The sequence below is a fragment of the Rattus rattus genome, chromosome 2, assembly GCF_011064425.1.
Source record: "Rattus rattus isolate New Zealand chromosome 2, Rrattus_CSIRO_v1, whole genome shotgun sequence".
Lineage (NCBI taxonomy): Eukaryota > Metazoa > Chordata > Mammalia > Rodentia > Muridae > Rattus > Rattus rattus.
Genome location: NC_046155.1, coordinates 151,675,260 through 151,696,291, shown reverse-complemented (window position 1 = coordinate 151,696,291; position 21,032 = coordinate 151,675,260). Strand labels below are relative to the sequence as shown.

Genomic DNA, 21,032 nt, shown 5'->3' with positions numbered 1-21,032 from the left:
GTGTCCCATTAGCAATCTCAAACAGTAAGGGAGGTGCTCTTGTAATTCAAGACTCAATGGCCAATCAGGGCGGAGAGATGGACCCGCCAGTCAGGAGAGGAGGCGGGATCTTCCGGGTGCCTTGTGGCGGCTTCAGCAGGATAGCTGAGCTTGCGTGGAAAGTTCTGTCTTCTCTGAGCGCTGCTGCTGGGTTCTAGGAGAGAAGTTCTTGCAAGCTCCCAATTCGAAACATGGTGAGTGCAGGGCCACTGCCCACAGAGGGACGGAGCAGGCAGTTGTGCAGGGGGAGGTGGAACCCAGGGGATTGTCCCTGGGTCTGGGTGGTAAACTGTGGCCAAATCTGGCCACCTGTTACTTCCCTTTTTGTCCTAGTCATTCCCTGAACCCAGCGGTGGGCTCTGAATAACTTCACTGTGACGGCAGCATCTGCTCAAAGCTTCTGGTACAAAGACTTGTGTGTAGAAAGATGCTTAGCAGGATGTCAAACTCAGGTCTGGTTTCTCTTTACTTCTCAAAGTTAACTCCCGTGTAAGATTTCTTTGGAGTTAATTTTGTAGAGGTTGTAGAAGGCAGCTCACGGTGGGTAGCACTCCAATATTAATGTGTAGAGGAGTAGAGTCGATGATGTTTGATGTTAAAGGATTTACCAATGCTTAGGAAATAGTGACACCAAGTAGCCTTTAGCTGAAGGAGGAAGGACTCTGAAACACTCACAGATAATTAGTAAGCTAACCAGAGCCGTTAGAGACTAGGGTGCTAGGATACATATATTAGTTTACTAGGATTGTCCAGAAATTCTTCTCCAAAACATAACAAAGGAGGCTAGCCTGCTTTATTACTAGCCACTAGGGCCATCCTCATATCAAAGAACCATCCTCTAACCCGCTGCTAAAGGGAGCATTATAGGGTCACAATCAAGACTAAAGCCTGTCTGTTTTACCATAAAGTGCTAGTTTTCTTCTTGAGAAAAAAGCATCGTTTAGCCATATGAGCAAGAGAACACAAGTTTTTGACAAGTTTTTGAAAACAACAAGACTATTGGGTCCAGGACTGTCTTGATCAAACAATGCTTTCCATGAGGCCCTCATGTATGGAGAATGACGTAGCTCTTTCTAAAACTCAGGAACATGCATGGCAGAGCCAAATAGGCCCTGATGTCCTGAGAGTAAAATAGAGCTCCCTTTCCTTCCCTTTGTTTCTTTATTATTATTCATCGTTTTACCTATTTACATTTCAAATGTTATTCCCCTTTACTGTCTCCCCTCCACAACCCTTCCACTCCATTCCCCTTCCGTTTGCCTCTAAGACAGTGCTCCCCCACTTACCCTCCCACTCCCATCTCACCGTCTTTCACCCTCTTCTGTGGGGCAACAAGCCTACATAAGACCAAGCTCCTCCCCTCCCATTGATGCCAGATAAGGCTGCCCTCTGCTAAGTTTGTGTAGCAGGAGCCTTGGACCCTCCTCTGTACTGTTTGGTTGGTGGTTTAGTCCCTGGGAGCACTGATGGGTCCAGTTAGTTGATATTGTTGTTCTTTCTATTGGACCAAGCCTGGAGATCCCAATGGAAGTATTAGGGGAAGGACTGAAGGAGCTGAAGGGGATTGCAACACCATAAGAAGAGCCCCTTTTCTAAAGCAGGGAAGATGCGTGGGAGAGGTGGTAATGATCCAAGGCCAAAGCTTCCAGGGAATGGTTAGTTACTTCAGATCCTGAGAACCCAACTCTTCTCACCATGTGGGCCTGTGGTTATCAGACTCAAGACGCATGTAGGCTTTAAGTGATGGCCATGAAATACCCTGTGTTCCCTTGTACAGTATTATTTTATTAGAGTCCCCCTGAGTTTGGCCCATTGTATGGTAATTTCTGCTGACTTCCTAGGAGTTTCCCATTTCTTTCCACTTCCCCTTGGTAAGTGGTATACAAGAAGCTTACTTGTCATGAGACATAGCTTGCACAAGACCTCCCCACCCCAGCTTTGATCTTTTCTACTTTCTACTTTTCCTATCTTTCTCATCCTCTGGTTCCTTCCACTTAGGACCCTGTCACAGACTGTTTGATGGCACTGGTTTACTTAAGAGACAGTTCTATGTTGCAGGATGTGAACCCTGAGATTGTGTTATTTACTTGAAAGAACTATTTGTAACTGTGCTACAGCTCAACATTAGCACAGTTGAATTTAATTTAAATTAAGGGCCAGCCAGATATTCTGATAAGAAGTTCACTTTTCCTCCGGAGAAAGGAAACACTTCCATGTCATTAACAGTTGTCTGCGTCTCCCACTTTTTTTAAGGGTTAAAAAGAGTCACATTGAGTAACTGCCTTAAGTAAAATGACCCCTTTGTAACATCAAAGAAATCACACCCGGGATAATAGTCTGGTACTTGGAACCTAGGAAATGACCACACTTTAAATGCAACTTTTCAACCTTGAATGTTTTCACTTTGTTCTGTTTAAAAACAATCCAGAAAGCTGCCTCTGCCTTCAGCTCCCAGTGCACTCCTTACTGACCCAGCTCTCTGGCACACTCTACCCATCCTCCACAGCTGTTCCAGCCCTACTTTGTGTTTTTGCCCAAGTGGAAGCTGTTTTGTTGTCTCAAGTTCTAAGAATTTTCTAGGCAAAAAGACACTCCTTGCATTTGATGTAATGGCTACTGGCACCAAATCCAGTCTCAGCACAGAGAGGCAAGGACTGGGTCCCTTAGCTAGGCTTAATCTGCCTCCTACCCAGCTGAGGATTTCCTTATCCAGGATAGTGAATGCTTTCTGAATCTGTACTAGAGAACATGAATTATCATACACGCACACGTGCACAAGAGAGCCTTGGAAACTCTTTATTGTCCTTTATTGTAGACTGCCATTTAGATGAACTAGAATAGACCTTTTCTGGAGTGGGTTTTCTGACATATATTCCTTGAAGGAAACCTTAAAACCAGTTAAAACATTAGCTAGAGTCTCCTTTTACTGGCCAATGAACAATTCAGTTAGTAAGGGAGAGTAGCAAAGAATAATTATTTAAATTTCTTTAGTCAGCTACAGTCATGCTGAATTGGATCAGGCAAACTCTGATTTTAAGTTGTTGGCTGTGATCTGCTTATCACTAAGACACAGCATTTTAGTAACTTTCTGTAGATACAATCTAGGAAACACTGTTCTTCTGTCCTCACAGTCAGAACGGGCTGCAAAATCAGTTACTTTGTAAATACTGATAATTTGCAGCATTGAGGAAAAAGGACATTAAAACTCATCAAATCTCCCTGAGGACATCTAGGACCAGGGCTCTTCTTTTCCTAAGAGATGCCATAGTTTTAATTATTCAGTTTCATAACTACTGTAGCACACATGTTAATCCAATAGCTTTCTTCTTGAATTTCGTAAACAGGACTTAATAAAGTCAACCATAGATTAAGAGTCAGAGCAAGTAACCAGTTGACAGAAATGCAAATAGGATTAAGGAGAACAAACCATAATAAAGAGTAAGGAGTCAGGGAGATGGATAGAGATGCACAGGAATTAGAAGGGAGGCACATTAATTTTTTTTTTTTTTTTTTTTTTTTTTGTGGTCCTATGAGAGAGGGCCATTCTTCTTGTTAGGGCATCTGCTAAGGAGAAAGGTCAGTTGGGTGCTTTCTCTGCCTCTCTGATTAGAAGACTTTCAACCCAGCATCTGGCTGCTGGGTCTTCATTTGTAAGATAGAACAATTGAGATTAGAAGTTCATCATAGAGGATGGGATATGGCAGCCATGCCCTATAACAGGTAGAGAGTGAAGGATGCTGAGAGAACCTGGAGGTTGGGTCTATTTTGGTATGTTGAATAGGATCTCTGCCACTTGTCCAGGATCTGAAACCCAACAAATCATACTGCAGGAAAAAGTAAAAATGAGGTTAAGAAACAGGTTAAGTCTTTTTGTTTGAATTTTAATACTGACAATAAAATTATAATTTATGAAAAATGCAATAGTCTTAGACAAATGATACAGCTCTTTTCTAAGATGAAATTACCCACCTTTGATGTTAACACTTGCTTTGGAGGACATATTTAAACATTTTTTATTGGCTCTATTATACATTTTGAAAGATCCCACGCAGAGAGACCCTTACTCAAGTCTTGGGAAATCGCGGACCCCAGACACAGAGAGACCATTTTGGATGTAATAAGCAAAGGCGAGGTTTATTACAGAGACCTATTACAGAGATCTCCGGGCCGACACATATCCCACGCAGGAGACAGAGGTGTCGACCCCGAGTGGCTGGGAGAAAGAGTATTTAAAGGCAGAGGCTGTGAGCCCAGGGGATGGGGGATGTCACAGGGGAATGCACCACAAGTTATAGGATTGTTTTATGGCTCCAGGAGATAAGGGGACACCAAAAGATTTTATGGCCCCTGGTTCCTGGAACAGAGCTACTAAATCAGGAGAAGGGTCTGGTCTTCAGGTCCTCATTATTTTTAAAAGTTTGTCAGAATTGATAAAGCATCTGTATTTGAAACACCTCTGGTTAGACTTGGGCCGCTGGTTTCCTGGGCTGCTCTCTTTAGGACGCAATGGCTAGAAAGCACAATAGGGGCTTAAATAAACATCACATCACGGGGGGCAGAACAAAAGAACAGTTAACTCACACCGGGTGATAAGCAAAGTAGTTCTCTTACATTCTTTTTCTTTATCTTTATGGCCTGTTATTCCTGGCGGCAGAGCTTAGCCCTGAGTCTGTGGCTTTTGGGGCTTACTCTTTTAGTTTTATATTTTTAAACCTAAAATTTGTATAATTTTCCTTTCAATTTCAAATGTTATCCCCTTTCCTTGGTTCCTCCTTATCCTCCTCCCCCTTCCCCTGCTTCTGTGAGGATGTTCCTCTTCCCCTCCCCCTCCCCCTCCCCCTCCTCCTTTTCTATGAGAATGTTCCTCCTCCCACCCACCTACCCACTCCCATTTCAACACCCTGTCATTCCCCTACATTGGGGAAATGAGCCTTCACAGGACTAAGGGCTTCTCCTCCTACTGATGCCAGACAATGCTATTTTCTGCTACATATGCAGCTGGAGCCGTGGGTCCCTCTATGTATACTCTTTGGTTTGTGGTTTAGTCCCCAGTAGCTTTGAGGGGTGTGGTTGGTTGGTATTGTTGTTCTTCTATGGGTTTGCAAACCCCTTCAGCTCCTTCAGTCCTTTCTCTGACTCCACCATGGGATGCCCATGCTCAGTCTGATGGTTAGCTGGAAGCATCATCTATATCAGTAAGGCTCTGGCAGAGCCTCCCGGGAGACACCCATATCAGGCTCCTGTCAGCAAGCACTTCTTGGCATCAGCAGTAGTGACTGGGTTTGGTAGCTGTGTATGGGACGGATCCCCAGCTGGATCACCTTTCCTTCTGTTTTTGCTCCATTATTTGTCCCTATATTTCCTTCTGTGAGTATTTTGTTCTCCCCTTTTAAGAAGAACTGAACCATCCACATTTTGGTCTTCCTTCTTCTTGAGCTTCATACGGTCTGTGAATTGTATCTTGGGTGTTCTGAGCTTTTGGGCTAATACTCACTTATCTGTGAGTGTGTACCATGTGTGTTCTTTTGTGTCTGGGTTACCTCACTCAGGATGATATTTTTTAGTTCCATCCATTTGCCTAAGAATTTCACGAAGTCATTGTTTTTAATAGCTGAGTAGCACTCTATTGTGTAAATGTACCGAATTTTCTGTATCCATTCCTCTATTGAAGGACATCTGGGTTCTTTCCAGCTTCTGGCTATTATAAATGAGACTGCTATGAACATAGTGGAGCATGTGCCCTTGTTATACGTTAGAGCATCTTTTGGGTATATGCCCAGGAGTGGTATAGCTGGTCCTCAGATAGCACTATGTCCAATTTTCTGAGGAACCACCATATTGATTTCTAGAGTGGTTGTATCAGCTTGCAATCCCACCAACAATGGAGGAGATTTCCAAAAGCACATCAAAATTATCATTCATTGTAGGGACGCAAAGATGGTTCAATGGTGTTTCCTGCTTCAATGGTTTATATTCCAGAATGAAAGACACACACACACAGCTTTTATATTTTAATATGCCTTAATCATCATAATAATTGGTCATCTGATAGCCTCAATGCTGCTAGAATATACCTCCCACTGATAATTCTGAATTACTACTTACTAATTTCTATGTTCCAATTTGGCTATTCTTTTCTATACCCAGTTGGGCAGTCCTCTGGTCAGTGTCCTCTCAGTCCCCTTACATTGTAGCTCTCCTTACTGTTTCTGGTCTCATGCACAGGAAACCTAAATCCCACCTTTTTTTTTCTCCCCATCTATTCACTGCTGGCATCTTTATTTACCAATCAGAATTAACTATAGGCAGTTTTCCGGAAGGTACATCCAGACCTTCTTGAGTGGACAGTTTTGGGGAAACAATTAGCATTCGAATACAGCTACACAGTTCTATCTTTGTATGCTAAAATCCCGCTTGGTAGCTCATTTCCTGAAAAAAACGGAGGTCCAGTCTTTTATTTTGCATATCAACCCAGTCATTTATTCAAGGTTTCCTTTTGATTATCACATGAATCAGCATCCCTTTAACACAACCCACTGATTTTTTTCTTTTTTCTTTTTTTTTTTTGATACATAATTTTTTTTACTTACATTTAAAATGTTATTCCCTTTCTTGGTTTCCCCTCTGGAATCCCCCAATCCCTTTCTCCCTCCTCCTGCCTTAATGAGAGTGTTTCCCCACCCACCTACTCCCTCCCTTTTCCCTGCCCTTGCATTCTGCTACACTGGGTCATTGTACTTTCACAGGGCCAAGAGCCTCTTCTCTCACTGATATCTGATAAGGCCATCCTCTGCTACGTGTGTGGCTGGAGTCATGGGTCCTCTGTGTGTACTCAGGGTTGCTGGTTTAGTCTCTGGGAGCTCCGGCAGGTCTATATTGTTGTTCTTCCTGTGGGGTTGAAAACCCCTTCAGCTCCTTCAGTCCTATTTCTAACTCCTCTATTGGGGACCTCGTTTTCAGTCCAATGGTTGGTTAAGAGCATCTGACTCTATATTTCTCAGGGGACTGCAAGCATACATTTTTTGTAACATTGCAAGAGAATTTGGAGGTCTGCCTGCCTTTGCTAGTTGGGTGGGACCCTACCATGTAAGGCTGGTGCAAGGCTGGTGAAAGCCCCTAGGATCCTTCCCTTCCTCTATTCCTATTATTGATGTTTTTTGGTCGTCCCATAATGTCTCAGAGTTTCTGGATGTTTTGTGCCAGTAAATTTAACATTTTCTTTGAGTGATTTATCTATTTTTCTATTTTAACTTCAAGGCCTGAAATTCTCGTTTACATCTCTATTCTGTTGTTAAACCTGTCTTTAGGATTCCTTCAGTTTCTGCATTATCACATTCTGTTTCCCTTTTTATGTCTTCAACAGTTTTTGTGTTTCATTCAGCTATTTGTTTTCCTTGGGTTTCTTTTAGTGATTTATTGTTTTCCTGCAATTGTTTGTGTTTTCCTTGATTTCTTTACGGGATTTATTCATGTTCTCTGTAAGGACATCTATCGTTTTCATATAGTTAGTTTTAAAATCTCTGTCTTATGCTTTCAGCTATTTTTGAATACTTAGGACCTGCTTTGATAGGATAGCTTGGCTCTGTTGGTAGCATATTTCCCTATGCTGTTGTTTAGATATCCGAGGCGATTATAGGTGTAGGTGCTGATTTCTGGCTTTGGCTTGTTTGGATGAGTTTTATTCCTGAGTTTATGTTTGCTGTAGGAATTTTCAGAGACTGTGTTGGCTGAATGTTGCCTCTTTTACAGATCTACTTGGCTGCTGTGTTTGCTGGTGTTAGAGACTGTGGAAGGGGAGTCCAGGAAGAGATCAATCATCTTAGCAGGCCACAGGAGGCATAGATAAGAAGTGAAGCTGACTCTGTTATTCTCTAGTCCAGTGCCAGGAACAACTGTGAATATTGGGTCTGAGGTAGCCTAGCTGGTCTTCTGGTAGGTGTTGTGTGATTGAGCATAGGGTGTCTGTTCAAGTGGGGCCACAGAATTGAGTCAGGAAAGGCAGGGCAGGGAGAGATGATCCGTGATATCTACAGGAGGCATGGAAAGGAATAGAGAACGTTTCCTCTGTTGTCTGTTTCAGTGCTGTAAGCAACAGTGAGAATTGGGTCTAAGACAACAGATGGTGGGATAGTTCTTTGGACAGACCACCTTGTCTTCTGTCAGGTATGGCATTTGGTTGAGCAAGGGGTCTCTGACCCATAGTTATGAACTCAGATACTAAGATGAGGTAGTAAGAAAAGCGCAGATGGGTATATTCTGTGGTATCCACAGGAGGCATGGGCAGTGAGAGAGGAGGCTGATCACTAGGGGAAACCCCGAGTATTGGATCTCAGGTAACATGGAATGGCAAAGATATGTATGCATCCTACATATACCCAGGATTTAATACTGAGGCATCAGATTCCCAGGGCTCATTTATTTACTCTGTATATATTTAGAATTTTGTTGTTAATCTGTGAGGGACTTATTGGATAAAATGTACTATATGGGCTGGTCAGGTCATTCAGCAAATATTCTTCTTAGGGAAGCTCATAAACACCTGCTACTCCTGCTCCAGGAGATCTGACCCTTTCTTTCCTGGTATGTCACCTGTACACACAATGGAAGACATTCTCACATACACTAATATAAGGATAGAAACTAGGATAGACGTGCTTTCAAAAGTGCTTATGTATGACTTATAAAACGGTAAAAAACAAACTATTTAGGTATATAACACAAATACATTGTTTCTCTTAAAATTTGCTTGTTGAATTTAATTTTTAAACATTTGCATTTCCTTACACAGGTGCAGACTTATCAATTATCAATCATAGGGACCAAAATGGTTTGTAAGTGATCCTAACAGACATCCCTTTATTTATTATAAGAGGACAAACTTTTAGTAGGCAAACTATTTTTCTGATATTGAACCATTTTATGTTGGAGTTGACTGTCTCCAACTGGAATAGCCCTCCACTCCAATCCACTTTCTATTATGGGTAAAGGAAAAGTCAGAGTGCACAGTGTGAGTGCTGGCCAGTGATTTCTTTGATTTTTTTTTTTTTGGATTTTGACTATACTCCTGCACTTCTTTAAAGGACTATGTTATATTTATAGGTCTGTCTTTGTGTCTCCTTTTTTCAGTGATGCCATCTATTTGTGTGATTTTATTAATTATAGTATAGTGATATTGTTGTTTTTCTGAAAAATTAGTTTCACATTTTTTTTCTTCTTCTGAAAATGTACTATATTATGTTATGAATTCCTCCAGTCATTAGTTTGGGGACTTTGTGGGACAAACAATTTATGTTTCTCTTCTTCAATCTAAAATCTTACCTCTCATCATTTCTTGGTAAATCTGTTTTCCAGTTGCTGCAATCTTCAATGTTTGGGTTTTTGTTACATGATTGATGTAATTAACACATTTGGAGTTTTTAAAACTTTCACATATTTTATTGTGCTATTATTAGCTTTAGTTCTCAGCATTTCAGAACCTTAATTGTCTGAGAGAACCTCAACTGAGGATGCACTCCCATCAGAATGGTTGGTGGCTATGTCTGTGAGGGATTGTGTTAATTGATGATTGATGTGGGAAGGCTCTTCCCCTGAGTCTGTTAATCCTTTGAATAGAGGAAGGCTACTGATTTGTTTGAGTTAATTTTATACCCAGCTACTTTCTTGAAGTTGTTTATCCGGCTTAGTAGTTCTCTAGTGGAACTTTTGGGGTCACTTAAGTATACTATCATATCATCTGCAAATTGTGATATTTTGACTTCTTCCTTTCCAATTTGTAGCCCTTTAACCTCCTTTCATTCTCTGATTGCTCTGGCTAGGACTTTGAGTACTATATTGAATAAGTAGGGAGAGTAGGCAGCCTTGACTAGTCCCTCATTTTAGTGGGATTGCTTCAAGTGTCTCTCCATTTAGTTTGATGTTAGCTACTGGTTTGCCGTATATTGCTTTTACTAGGATTAGATATGGGCCTTGAATCCCTGATCTTTCCAGGACTTTTATCATGAAGGGCTGTTGATTTTTTTTCAACTTCTTTCTCAGCATCTAATGAAATGATCATGTGGTTCTTATCTTTGAGTTCGTTTATATAGTGGATTACACTGATGGATTTCTGTATATAGAACCAACCCTGCATCCCTGGAATGAAGCCTACTTGATCATGATGAATGATCATTTTGATGTGTTTTTGGATTCTGTTTGCAAGAATTTTATTGAGTATTTTTGCATCGATATTTATGAGGGAAGTTGATTTGAAGTTCTCTTTCTTTGTTAGCTCTCTGTTTGGTTTAGGTATAAGCATAATTATAGCTTCATGGAAGGAATTGGGTAGTTCTTCTGTTTATGTTTTGTGGAATAGTTTGAACAGTATTGGCATGAGGTCTTCTATAAAGGTCTGATAGAATTCTGCACTAAACCCATCTGGTTTTGGGCTCTTTTTGGTTGGAAGACTTTTAATGACTGCTTCTATTTCTTTAGGAGTTATGGGGTTGTGTAGATGGTTTATCTATTCCTGATTTAACTTGAGTATCTGGTATTTGTCTAGTAAATTGTCTATTTAATTCAGATTTTCCACTTTTGTTGAATATAGGCTTTTGTAGTAGGATCTGTTGATTCTTTTGAATTTCCTCAGATTCTGTTGTTATGTATCCCTTTTCATTTCTGGTTTTGTTAATTTAGACACACTCTCTGTGCCTTATGATTAATCTGGCTAAGGGTTTATCTATCTTGTCAATTTTCTCAAAGAACCAGCTCCTGGTTTTGTTGATTCTTTGTATAGTTTCTATTTATAGTTTATTATTTGTATAGTTTGTATTTGTTTCTATTTGGTTGATTTTAGCCCTAAGTTTGATTATTTCCTGCCTGCTACTCCTCTTGTGTGTATTTGCTTCTGTTTGTTCTAGAGCTTTTAGGTGTGCTGTTAACCTGCTTATGTATGCTGTCTCCAGTTTCTTTCTGGAGGCACTCAGAACTACGAGTTTTCCTCTTAGCACTGCTTTTGTTGTGTCCCATAAATTTGGGTATGTTGTGCCTTAATTTTCATTATATTCTAAGAAGTTTTTTATTTCTTTATTTCTTCCTTGATTAAGTTATCACTGAGTAGAGTGTTGTTCAACTTCCATGTATGTATATGTTGGCTTTCTGTCTTTTTTGTTGTTATAGAAGACCAGCCTTAGTCCATGGTGATCTGGTAGGATGCATGGGATTATTTCTATCTTCCTACATATGTTGAGGCCTGTTTTGTGACTGATTATATGGTCAGTTTTGGAGAATGTCCCATGAGGTGCTGAGAAGAAAGTATATCGTTTTGTTTTAGGATGGAATATTCTATAAATACGTGTTAAGACCATTTGGTTCATAACTTTTGTTAGTTTCTCTGTGTCTCTGTTAGTTTTTGTTTCCATCATTAATGAGAGTGGAGTGTGGAAATCTCCTACTGTTATTGACTCAGGTGCAATATGTGATTTGAGCTTTAGTAAGATTTCTTTTATGAGTATAGGTGTCCTTGCATTTGGAGCATAGATATTTAGGATTGAGAATTCATCTTTTTGGATTTTAACTTTGATGACTATTAAGCGTCCTTACTTTTTTTAAATTTTTTTTTTGATGACTTTTGGTTGAAAGTCAATTTTATTTGATATTAGAATGGCTACTCCAGCTTGTTTCTTTGGACCATTTGCTTGGAAAGTTGTTTTCAAGATTTTTACTCTGAGGTAGTGTCTGTCTTTGTCTCTGAGGTGTTTCCTGTATGCAGCAAAATGCTGGGTCCTCTTTACCCACCAGTCTGTTAGTCTATGTTTTTTTATTGGGGAATTGAGTCCATTGATGTTGAGACATGTTAATGAATAGTGATTGTTGCTTCCTGTTATTTTCATATTTAGAGGTGGAATTATGTTTGTGTGTCTCCCTTCTTTTGGTTTCGTTGCAAGGAGATAACTTTCTTGCTTTTTCTAGGGTATAATTTCCCTCCTATCCTTTGTAGGGCTGGATTTGTTTAATAATACTGTGTAAATTTGGTTTTGTCATAGAATATCTTGGTTTCTCCATTGAAAGTTTTACTGGATATAGTAACCTGGGCTGGCAGTTTTGTTCTCTTTGGGTCTGTGTAACATCTGCCTAGGATCTTCTGGCTTTCATAGTCTCTGGTGAGAAGTCTGGTGTAATATCTGTAGATCTGCCTTTATATGTTACTTGACATTTTCCCCTTACTGCTTTTGATACTTTTTTTTAGTTTTGTGCATTTGTTGTTTTGCCTATTATGTGAGGTAAGGAATTTCTGTTCTGATCCAATCTATTTGGAGTTCTATAGGCTTCTTGTATGTTTATGGGCATCTCTTTCTGTAGGTTAGGAAAGTTTTCTTCTATAATTTTGTTGAAGATATTTTCTGGCCCTTTAAGTTTTGAGTTTTCACTTTCTTCTATTATCCTTAGGTTTGATTTTTCTCATTGTGTCCTGGATTTCCTGTATGGTATGGGCTTTTTATATTATCTTTCTGCGTTTTACATTATCTTTGACTGTTGTGTCGATGTTTTCTATGGTATCTTCTGCCCCTGAGATTCTCTCTTCTATTTCTTTTATTTTGTTGTTGATGCTTGCATCTATAATTCCTGATCTCTTCCCTAGGTTTCCTATGTCCAGGGTTGTCTCCCTTTGTGATTTCTTTATTGTTTTTATTTTCATTTTTTTAAAATCTAGAAGATTTTGTGTAATTCCTTCATCTCTTTTCTTGTGTTTTCCTGTAATTTTTTTAAGGGTTTTTTGTGTTTCCTGTTTTTAGGGCTTCTACTTGTTTACTTGTGTTGTCCTGCATTTCTTTATGGGAGTTATTTTTGTGCTTCTTAAAGTCCTCCATTATCATCATAAAATATAATTTTAAATCTAAATCTTGTCTTTCCGGTGTGTTTGCGTATCTAGTATTTGCTTCAATTGAAGGTGTATCCTTATCAGAATGACTGGTTGCTATGTTTCTAAGAGCTTGTGTTGATTGGTGATGGATGTGGAAAGGCCCTTACCCGTAGGGCAGAAATATCCCTAAGTAATTTGTCCTTTCTGGTTTGGATTATATGGATACCTGAGCATGAGGCAGTGCCCAAACAAGAGAGAAAGCCAGATAACAATGTTTGCCCATGGTTTTCATTCCTTCATTTTGTAGTATGAGTATATATTCTAAGCTTCTAGAGTGATGAAATGTGTAATGTGATGGATTCAGTCAAATTAAAGCCACTGATTACATGAGATGTTTTTGATTAAAGGATTTAATCACAGCAGCAGAAATGCAGATTAGGATAGCTTAAAAGTGATTGGGCTGGAGAGATGGCTCAGCGGTTAAGAGCACTGACTGCTCTTCCAGAGGTCCTCAGTTCAAATCCCAGCAACCACATGGTGACTCGCAACCATCTGTAATGAGATCTGATGTCCTCTTCTGGTGTGTCTGAAGACAGCTACAGTGTACTTATATATAATAAATAAATCTTTAAAAAAATAAAAAGTGATTTTGTTGCTGGATAGAACCTGTAAATTTTTCTTTAACCTATAAATTTGTCTTTAACTTCTATATTTGTCTTTTTGATGAATGTGGTCAATATCAGGACTTTAGGTAGTCAAATCTCATGTTGTACCCAGAGCATACTGGCCATTTTTTTAATGACCTGGATGATAGGAGTGTTTATAGTAGTGGAGAAGGAAGAATTCATGGTCAAAGGATTTCAGAAAAGTAGACCCCATTAAAAATTAAACTAGAGGCTATTTGTGTGATAATTTGTCCCCAAATTTTCTTTTTCTTACCATGCCCTCATAATTGAGTAATGTAGAATTTGAAAGTAATGTGCTGATTTCATAGATACAATATTCAGTCTGTTGGGAAGTTATTATGAGTGGCTCATTCAAAACTAGAGTGAAAAAAAGCAGCTAGTGGGGCAGAAAGAAATACAAAGTCTGTGGTTAGTGGAGAAACACAGCACTAAGTAGTTTCATTGGCAGTCAAGGGCTGACACAGAGGCAGGAGTTTTCTAGGAGCTTATAACCACTAAAGAGAAGGCCGTTGCTCTCCATTCGAAGCCTAAGAAGGTGCACATAAGGACACACTCTCCTGCTAAGACGGCAGTGAATGTAATGAGTAAACGAAGTGATTCAGAATCCCAGGAAACAACTTTATACAAAAGCTGGCGTAACTGTGGTGCAAGCATGACAGGGTCCATCACAAGTTGGAAGCCTAACTTGGCAGGATCACTTATGTTGTACTGGTTCTGGAAGCAAGAAAGATGAAAAATGTCATGAATTCTTAGTCTGTGGTTTTAGTTGCTCACTTATTTCGGCCCTCTATGTTTGAGAAACTCAGAGCTGCACTGAGGGTGTAAGAGTTCCCTGCATGAAACTCTCAGTTTGAAGCCTGAGTTACTTTGTGAGACTACAAGATGTTGATCTACCTACATGATGAGACATCTGCCATGGACAGCTATGTGTAGGGAGTGGAAGTGACCAAAGAGAAAGATTCATGAGACACTGAAGGAGTAGGGCCATCTAAGTCCTTTGAACCTGAAGCTGCATGAGTCTGAGACAGAACTATAGGATTTGGTGTTTGTCCTGCTGGTTTTCTGTCTTGCTTTGGTTCAGTCTTCACTCACTATGTACCCGTTCCTTTCTATTGGGATAGAAATGGGCATTCTGTGTCACTGTATGTTGAAAAGATATAAATTGTTTTCTTATATTACAAGGTGGGTCAATCAAGAGACTGCCTTGATTGTTAAAACAGACTGGACATTTGAACAGGTACAGTTGCAGAATATGGGAATCACTGAAGTTAGACTATAAGCATTTTCATCATGGGATGTCCTTGAACTCATAGTGACCAGAGTCAGACTGCAGTCAATTGATTGAAAAAAAAAAAAAGAAAAAAAGCCTCCCTATCTGTGATGATGCCTTTGTACCCTCACCCGTCTTTAATGACTTTTTGTGGGGAGCTTATTGAAGCTCCTGTACAAGGAGCCTATCTAGATGAAATTCCTCATTGAGGATAGGATTAGAGTGTCCATAGATCCATTTACTATTCTTTGTGTCTATCATTCTGTGGTTGAAATTGATCAGTCAACTTCTTTCTCTTGCTGTCATGCTCTGACCATTGTAGATTTCATCGCTAAATCAAATACAAGTTCAAATCAAAACTGTAAAAACAATTCCTGTTCAGTTCTACACAATTTTGCTATCCTAATATTTTTATAGTTTTAATTTTGTTGTTTTGATTTATATTGATAGAGTTTCTCAATGGAACACTGCCAGTCCGATAAGTAGGTATGAAGACTAGAATGGATCCCAATGTAGAGTTCCACCTGTCTGGCCCTTTTGGCCTGGGAGTCTATTTGGATAAACATGCCAGACTTTATTGTTTTATGGTCCTGGAATGTATATGACACACATGACAAGCATGTGTTGTTGTTTTCCACTTCACTCACATCTTGATTAATGAAATTTGCCAGAGTGTATTATTCTAATTCCCAGGATGGCATGTATTGATGGCATTAATACTGCCTGATCCTTCTGATTCATTTGACTTTAAAGTGGATATTCTTCCCACATTTTGTGTTTGTTTTAAAATTTTTGAATTGTTAGGAATGACTGTGCACATCTTTTTGCCTGGTTCTCACGATAGTCAAAAGAGAGCCTCGGACAGAACTCCTGGACTTGAAGTAATGAATAGTTCTGAGCTTCCACTCTAAGTCCTGGTAATTGAGTCCCATGTCTATGATCAGCAGGAGCTGTTAAGCACTGAGCCATGTTTCCTGCACTATGTTTATTTATGATCGACATTTGCATTGCTAATGTTCTCATTTGTTCATTATAACTTTAAACATCTATTGCCTTTAAATAAGACTGTACTAATGTTACAATTTAACCTGGGTAATTTCAGGTTCCTGGAATAAGAATACAGAACTGTAGTGAATGTTTAATTCCTTGTAGGAAATTCAATAGAAACCTCTGAGCTTCTTTCTGTCTTTTTTATTTCTTGGTTTCTTTGTTTGTTTGTTTGTTTGTTTGTTTGTTTGTTTGTTTTTTGACTTTTTTGCATCAGAGACACGGTTGTAACAGGTACTACCGTCTTTCCTGGAACTTATTTACTAGACCAGGCTGGCATCCAAGTCAATGAAAAACACCTGCCTCTACTTGGGGAGTATTGTATAGAAATGCATGAACAAATAAACCCAACTTGCTCGTAGTTTTTGGTAGTTCATACTTGTTTATACTACTTTCTAAGTGGTGTTAATCTGTTTCTCTCTCTCTCTCTCTCTCTCTCTTTCTCTCTCTCTCTTCGTATGTGTGTGTGTGTGTGTCTGTGTGTATGTTAATTGGCATTTTGCTAGGCTATATACTGTTCAGACGGCACAGTGATGACAGGTGAACCTCATAATTAGGTTTGCTTCTCAAATCATTTCATGATTATAGCAGGCATTCTGTGTCATGAGTCAACTGTGGGAATCATCAGAATTACATGACTATATTGTCAATGAAATATTCACTGCAGTGTTATCACTATCATTCTTTGTGTACACATGTATGGGATATTTTAGGGTGCACTGACCTGTGATGATTTACACATAAACTTCACTTGGGAAGAGTGGTCTTTGCTGGATCCATCTCAGAAGAGACTTTACAAAGATGTGATGCTGGAGACCTACAGGAACCTCACCGCTATAGGTAAAACTGAGTTTTCCTTTAAGTTTTAAAATAAGGGGGTCGGGAGACAACTGTTCCTTGGTTACTGATGCTCTTTTGTAATCCTGAATGAGAATGAGGAAGAATGAGGTGAATAAAGGAGACATGGTTCTCAGGTTCACTGAAGATAATGGCTTATTGACTCATTTCTAATAATATATCATACATTTTCTGATACTATATTTTAGGATACAATTGGGAAGACCATAATATTGAAGAACATTGTCAAAGTGATAGAAGACATGGAAGGTAATTTTTTGGCTGTGAAAGCTGATTCGCATGTACTCTTGAAAAAAAAATTTGCTAAGTTTTGTGAGACCTATAGTATAGAATTGTCATTTCGTTTACTTTCATACCACTCAGAGATTGCAAAGTATATACGAACTGAACAGGTAATGTGTAAATGTCCACAACCTTCCCATAAGCAAATAGTCCACAGTAAAGCTGCTGTGATTCATACACTTTTCTTAAATTTGCTAAGTTTGGTAAGAGGGGAAGTTTATAAGGGGTAAGAGTGTTGTTGTGGAGGAAGCCTAATCCCTATGCTTCATGTCTACAAGGAACAAAAGTCAAGCTGTGTGAAGGCAAGGTGAAACTCTTTGTTTTCTTTAAATAGGTATATCATATTTCATACTTCATACAGGCCATAAGAGCATAGGGATATCGAAAGAAGCAGAGCATCTTTCTTTTCTAGGACAATTAGATGATAATGTGGTAGTCTCCACTTTGAGGAGACTTTCTGAATGTAGCACAAGTTTGTAATCACTTAGTTTTCATTTGGAATATCTCCACAAACCTATACTCCCGAAAGTTCCTATGAGCGTTAAGAATGTGGAAATTCTGTTTGTCCTTCACTTTTCAACTACAGGATGACTCACAGTGTAGGAAAACTTATGAATGCAATCAGAGTGGCAAAGCTCTTGAGTTCCTGCAGTTTTCTTCAAATATCTGAAAAATCTTCATGTAGAAAAAGTCTGGGATAAGTGTGAGTCATGTAATAAATGTGCTATCACTGCGGTCTCTAGTGTTGCAAAACAACCCACAGTAAAAGACTGGAAACAGTGGGATAAAACCTTAAGATCTAATTCTACCTTGCAATTAGACCAGATTGTAAAATTCATATAGATAAAAAAGATTCATCAGTGTAATGAATTTCATAAAACTTTTACATGTTCCAATTTTTGTAGGCATGTAAGAAGTCATTCTGGAGAGAAATCATATGAATATACACAATGTGATAAAGCCTTCACAGGTCACAGTCATCTTCAAAAGCGCAAAAGAATTCAAACTGGAGAGAAATCCTCTGAACCATGTAGTAGTCTACAAAAACGTAAAAGAACAGATACTGTTGACAGACTCTACAAATGTAATCAATGTGAAAAAGCCTTTTCACGACACAGGTATCTTCGAATACATGAAAGAACACATACTGGAGAGAAACTCTATGAATGTAATCAGTGTGGTAGAGGCTTTTTATGTCACAGTCATCTTCGAACACATAAAGTAATACATACTGGAGTGAAACCCTATGAATGTAATCAGTGTGATAAAGCCTTTGCACATAAGAGTACTTTGATTATGCATAAAAGAACACATACTGGAGAGAAACCTTATGAATGTAATCAATGTGGCAGAACCTTTGCACATCAGAGTACTTTGGTGTTGCATAAAAGAACACATACTGGAGAGAAACCTTATGAATGTAATCAATGTGGCAAAACCTTTGCACATCAGCTTACTTTGGTGGTGCATAAAAGAACACATGCTGGAGAGAAACCTTATGAATGTAATCAATGTGGTAAAGCCTTTGCACAAAGCAGTCATCTCCGAACACATAGAGTAGTACATACTGGAGAGAAGCCCTACAAATGTAATCAGTGTGATAAAGCCTTTACACAACAAAGTCATCTCCGAATACATGAAAGAACACATACTGGAGAGAAACCTTATAAATGCAATCAGTGCAGTAAATCATTTGTATGTCTCAGTCATCTTCAGACTCATGAAAGAACACATACTGGAGAGAAACCTTACAAGTGTAATCAATGTGATAAAACCTTTTCACAACACCCTAGTCTCCGAATTCATCAAAGAGTACATACTGGAGAGAGACCCTACAAATGCAATCAATGTGATAAAGGTTTTTCACAAAGTGGTACTCTCCAAATTCATCTAAGAACACACACTGGAGAGAAACCCTATGAATGTACACAATGTGGTAAAGTTTTTGCATATAGCAGTACTCTCCAATACCATAAAAGGAGTCATACTGAAGAAACCCTATGAATGTATTCACTGTGGTTGAAGTCTTTAAAAACATACAATAGTTTCTAAAAACATAAGCAGAATCATCATTATAGGGAGACGAACTCATAAAGGTATTTGACATAGTCACGTCTTTGGACATGTGTGTAGTCTTCACCATCATGAAAGAATTTATACTAAAGAGAAACCATATAAACAGAAGAAATGTGCTTTTTGCATGACACAGTTATCTCTTAACATAGAAAAGAACAGATATAAGAGAGAAATGCCACAAGTATAATAGAAGTGACAAAGCCTTTTTACAACACAGTTTTCTCTGAATACATTAAAGAAAATATATTGCTGAGAATGTAATCAATGTGGTAAACCCATCGAGTAATACGGTCTTCTTGGAATAAAAGAATACATCCTAGAAAGAAACAATGAATGTAAGCCATGTGGTAAAGACATGAAACCATTCATACTGGAGAGAAACACTATGAAGTTATTCAGCATGGTGAAGTGTTTTCTATCTCCAGATAGAAAAAAAATATTGCTGGAGACAATCCCTAGAAATGTGATTGGTATGATAAACCATTTTCACAATACAGTTATCTTAAAATAAATCAAAGAACACATATGGAAGCGAAACCCTGTGAATGTAAGCAATGTGGTGAAGACTTCATATTAAGGTGAACGTCAAATATGTAAAAGAATATATAGTGGTGCAAAACTGTCCAAATGCAATCACTGTGATAAAGCCTTTTATGTCACAGATCACCCCAGCCGGCATGGTAAGGATTCAGTGTGGACAAACAGAGGCAGTGAATCTGAGTGTATTTTGCAGCTCTCAAGGAAAGGTTTTTATGCATATAGAAACAGTTGTTACAATTCTGAAAAGATCTGTTTAGTCGAGCAGTTAAATAGAACAAATGCCATCATACTCATTTGGCACAAGAAAATACAAAATCATCCATGTATTTTATCTTCTATGAAGTATGTTCAGTGAAGCAATAATCGATGGAAAAGATAACATCATTATCACTTGACACAATAAAGCACGAAAATCATTGAAGGATAATGGCATCTTTCCAAGACCAGGTTCTTAAATTTTTTATGGGCATGTATTAATAATATCTAATTCCTATGTAAGTTAATCAATTTTTATGGGCAATCACCAAAGATCTAGTTCCTATCTTTTTATCAATCTGCAAAGTATAATTTATAACTATTTCAGTTCTTCTCTTAATGTAATGCTTTCTTTACCAATATGCCAAGACCCACTTCTGATGACATATGCATGGGCATATAATATCATTTATTGTTGAAAAGAGTTTTTGTCTGTCTTACCACCATTATGTTGTTTTGTAAATGATTTGTGAAGTAAAGCCCCTACTTCCCCAGAGATAAGGTTAAAAAGTCCCAGTCTAGGCTATCAGGAACATCTCGTAAATAAGAAAAAGATACAACAGACAAATTGCCAAGCGAACTACGGCTCAATATTTTGTTCTGGGCAAGAGTTCTACAACAGGTTCCAGGAGGCCTCCTTCTTTTGGAGTTTTCACCTCAGTTTGTGGAACTTGTCATCAAATTTCTACTGGGTTTCTTGTGGCACATTTTACATCTCATTCATTTTCAAAGGCATGCAAAAGAATCATCCTGGGAGAAACCTTATTAAAGTATTTAATATTGTAAAGCCTTTGAACACTTCTTTTTTATTTTATTGAATTTTTTTATTTACATTTCAAATAGTATTCCCTTTCATGGTTTACTGGACATAAGCCGTCTATCCCATCTTTTATAAGGGTGTTCCTCTCCCCATCTTCTCCCCCTTGGGAACTTGATGGTTAGAGAGATTGTTGCCAGGCTCAGAGAGAGGCCATGGTCCGTGTGATATGGGATGGAGCACAGCAGGTGAGAGGCTTTGCTGACGGATATTAAGATATCTGTCAGATATCTTGGTCATTGCAGTGCCGTATCTAGTGTGAGGTAAAAGCCAACTTGTTCTTTTATAATTATAAAGTAACACCCCTACACTGGAGGCGGAACC

General features: G+C 38.8%; 1 protein-coding gene across 1 annotated transcript; it reads left to right on the top strand.

Annotated features, from left to right (window-relative positions):
* Window positions 1–19,690, top strand: LOC116892084 (zinc finger protein 431-like). Its single transcript, XM_032893558.1, is given in 5 exon segments — window positions 1–233; window positions 16,594–16,720; window positions 16,927–16,987; window positions 17,926–19,015; window positions 19,547–19,690. Coding segments are annotated over 5 exon segments (1,413 nt in total). The 5' UTR covers window positions 1–230; the 3' UTR covers window positions 19,679–19,690.
* The last annotated feature ends 1,342 nt before the right edge of the window (window positions 19,691–21,032 follow it).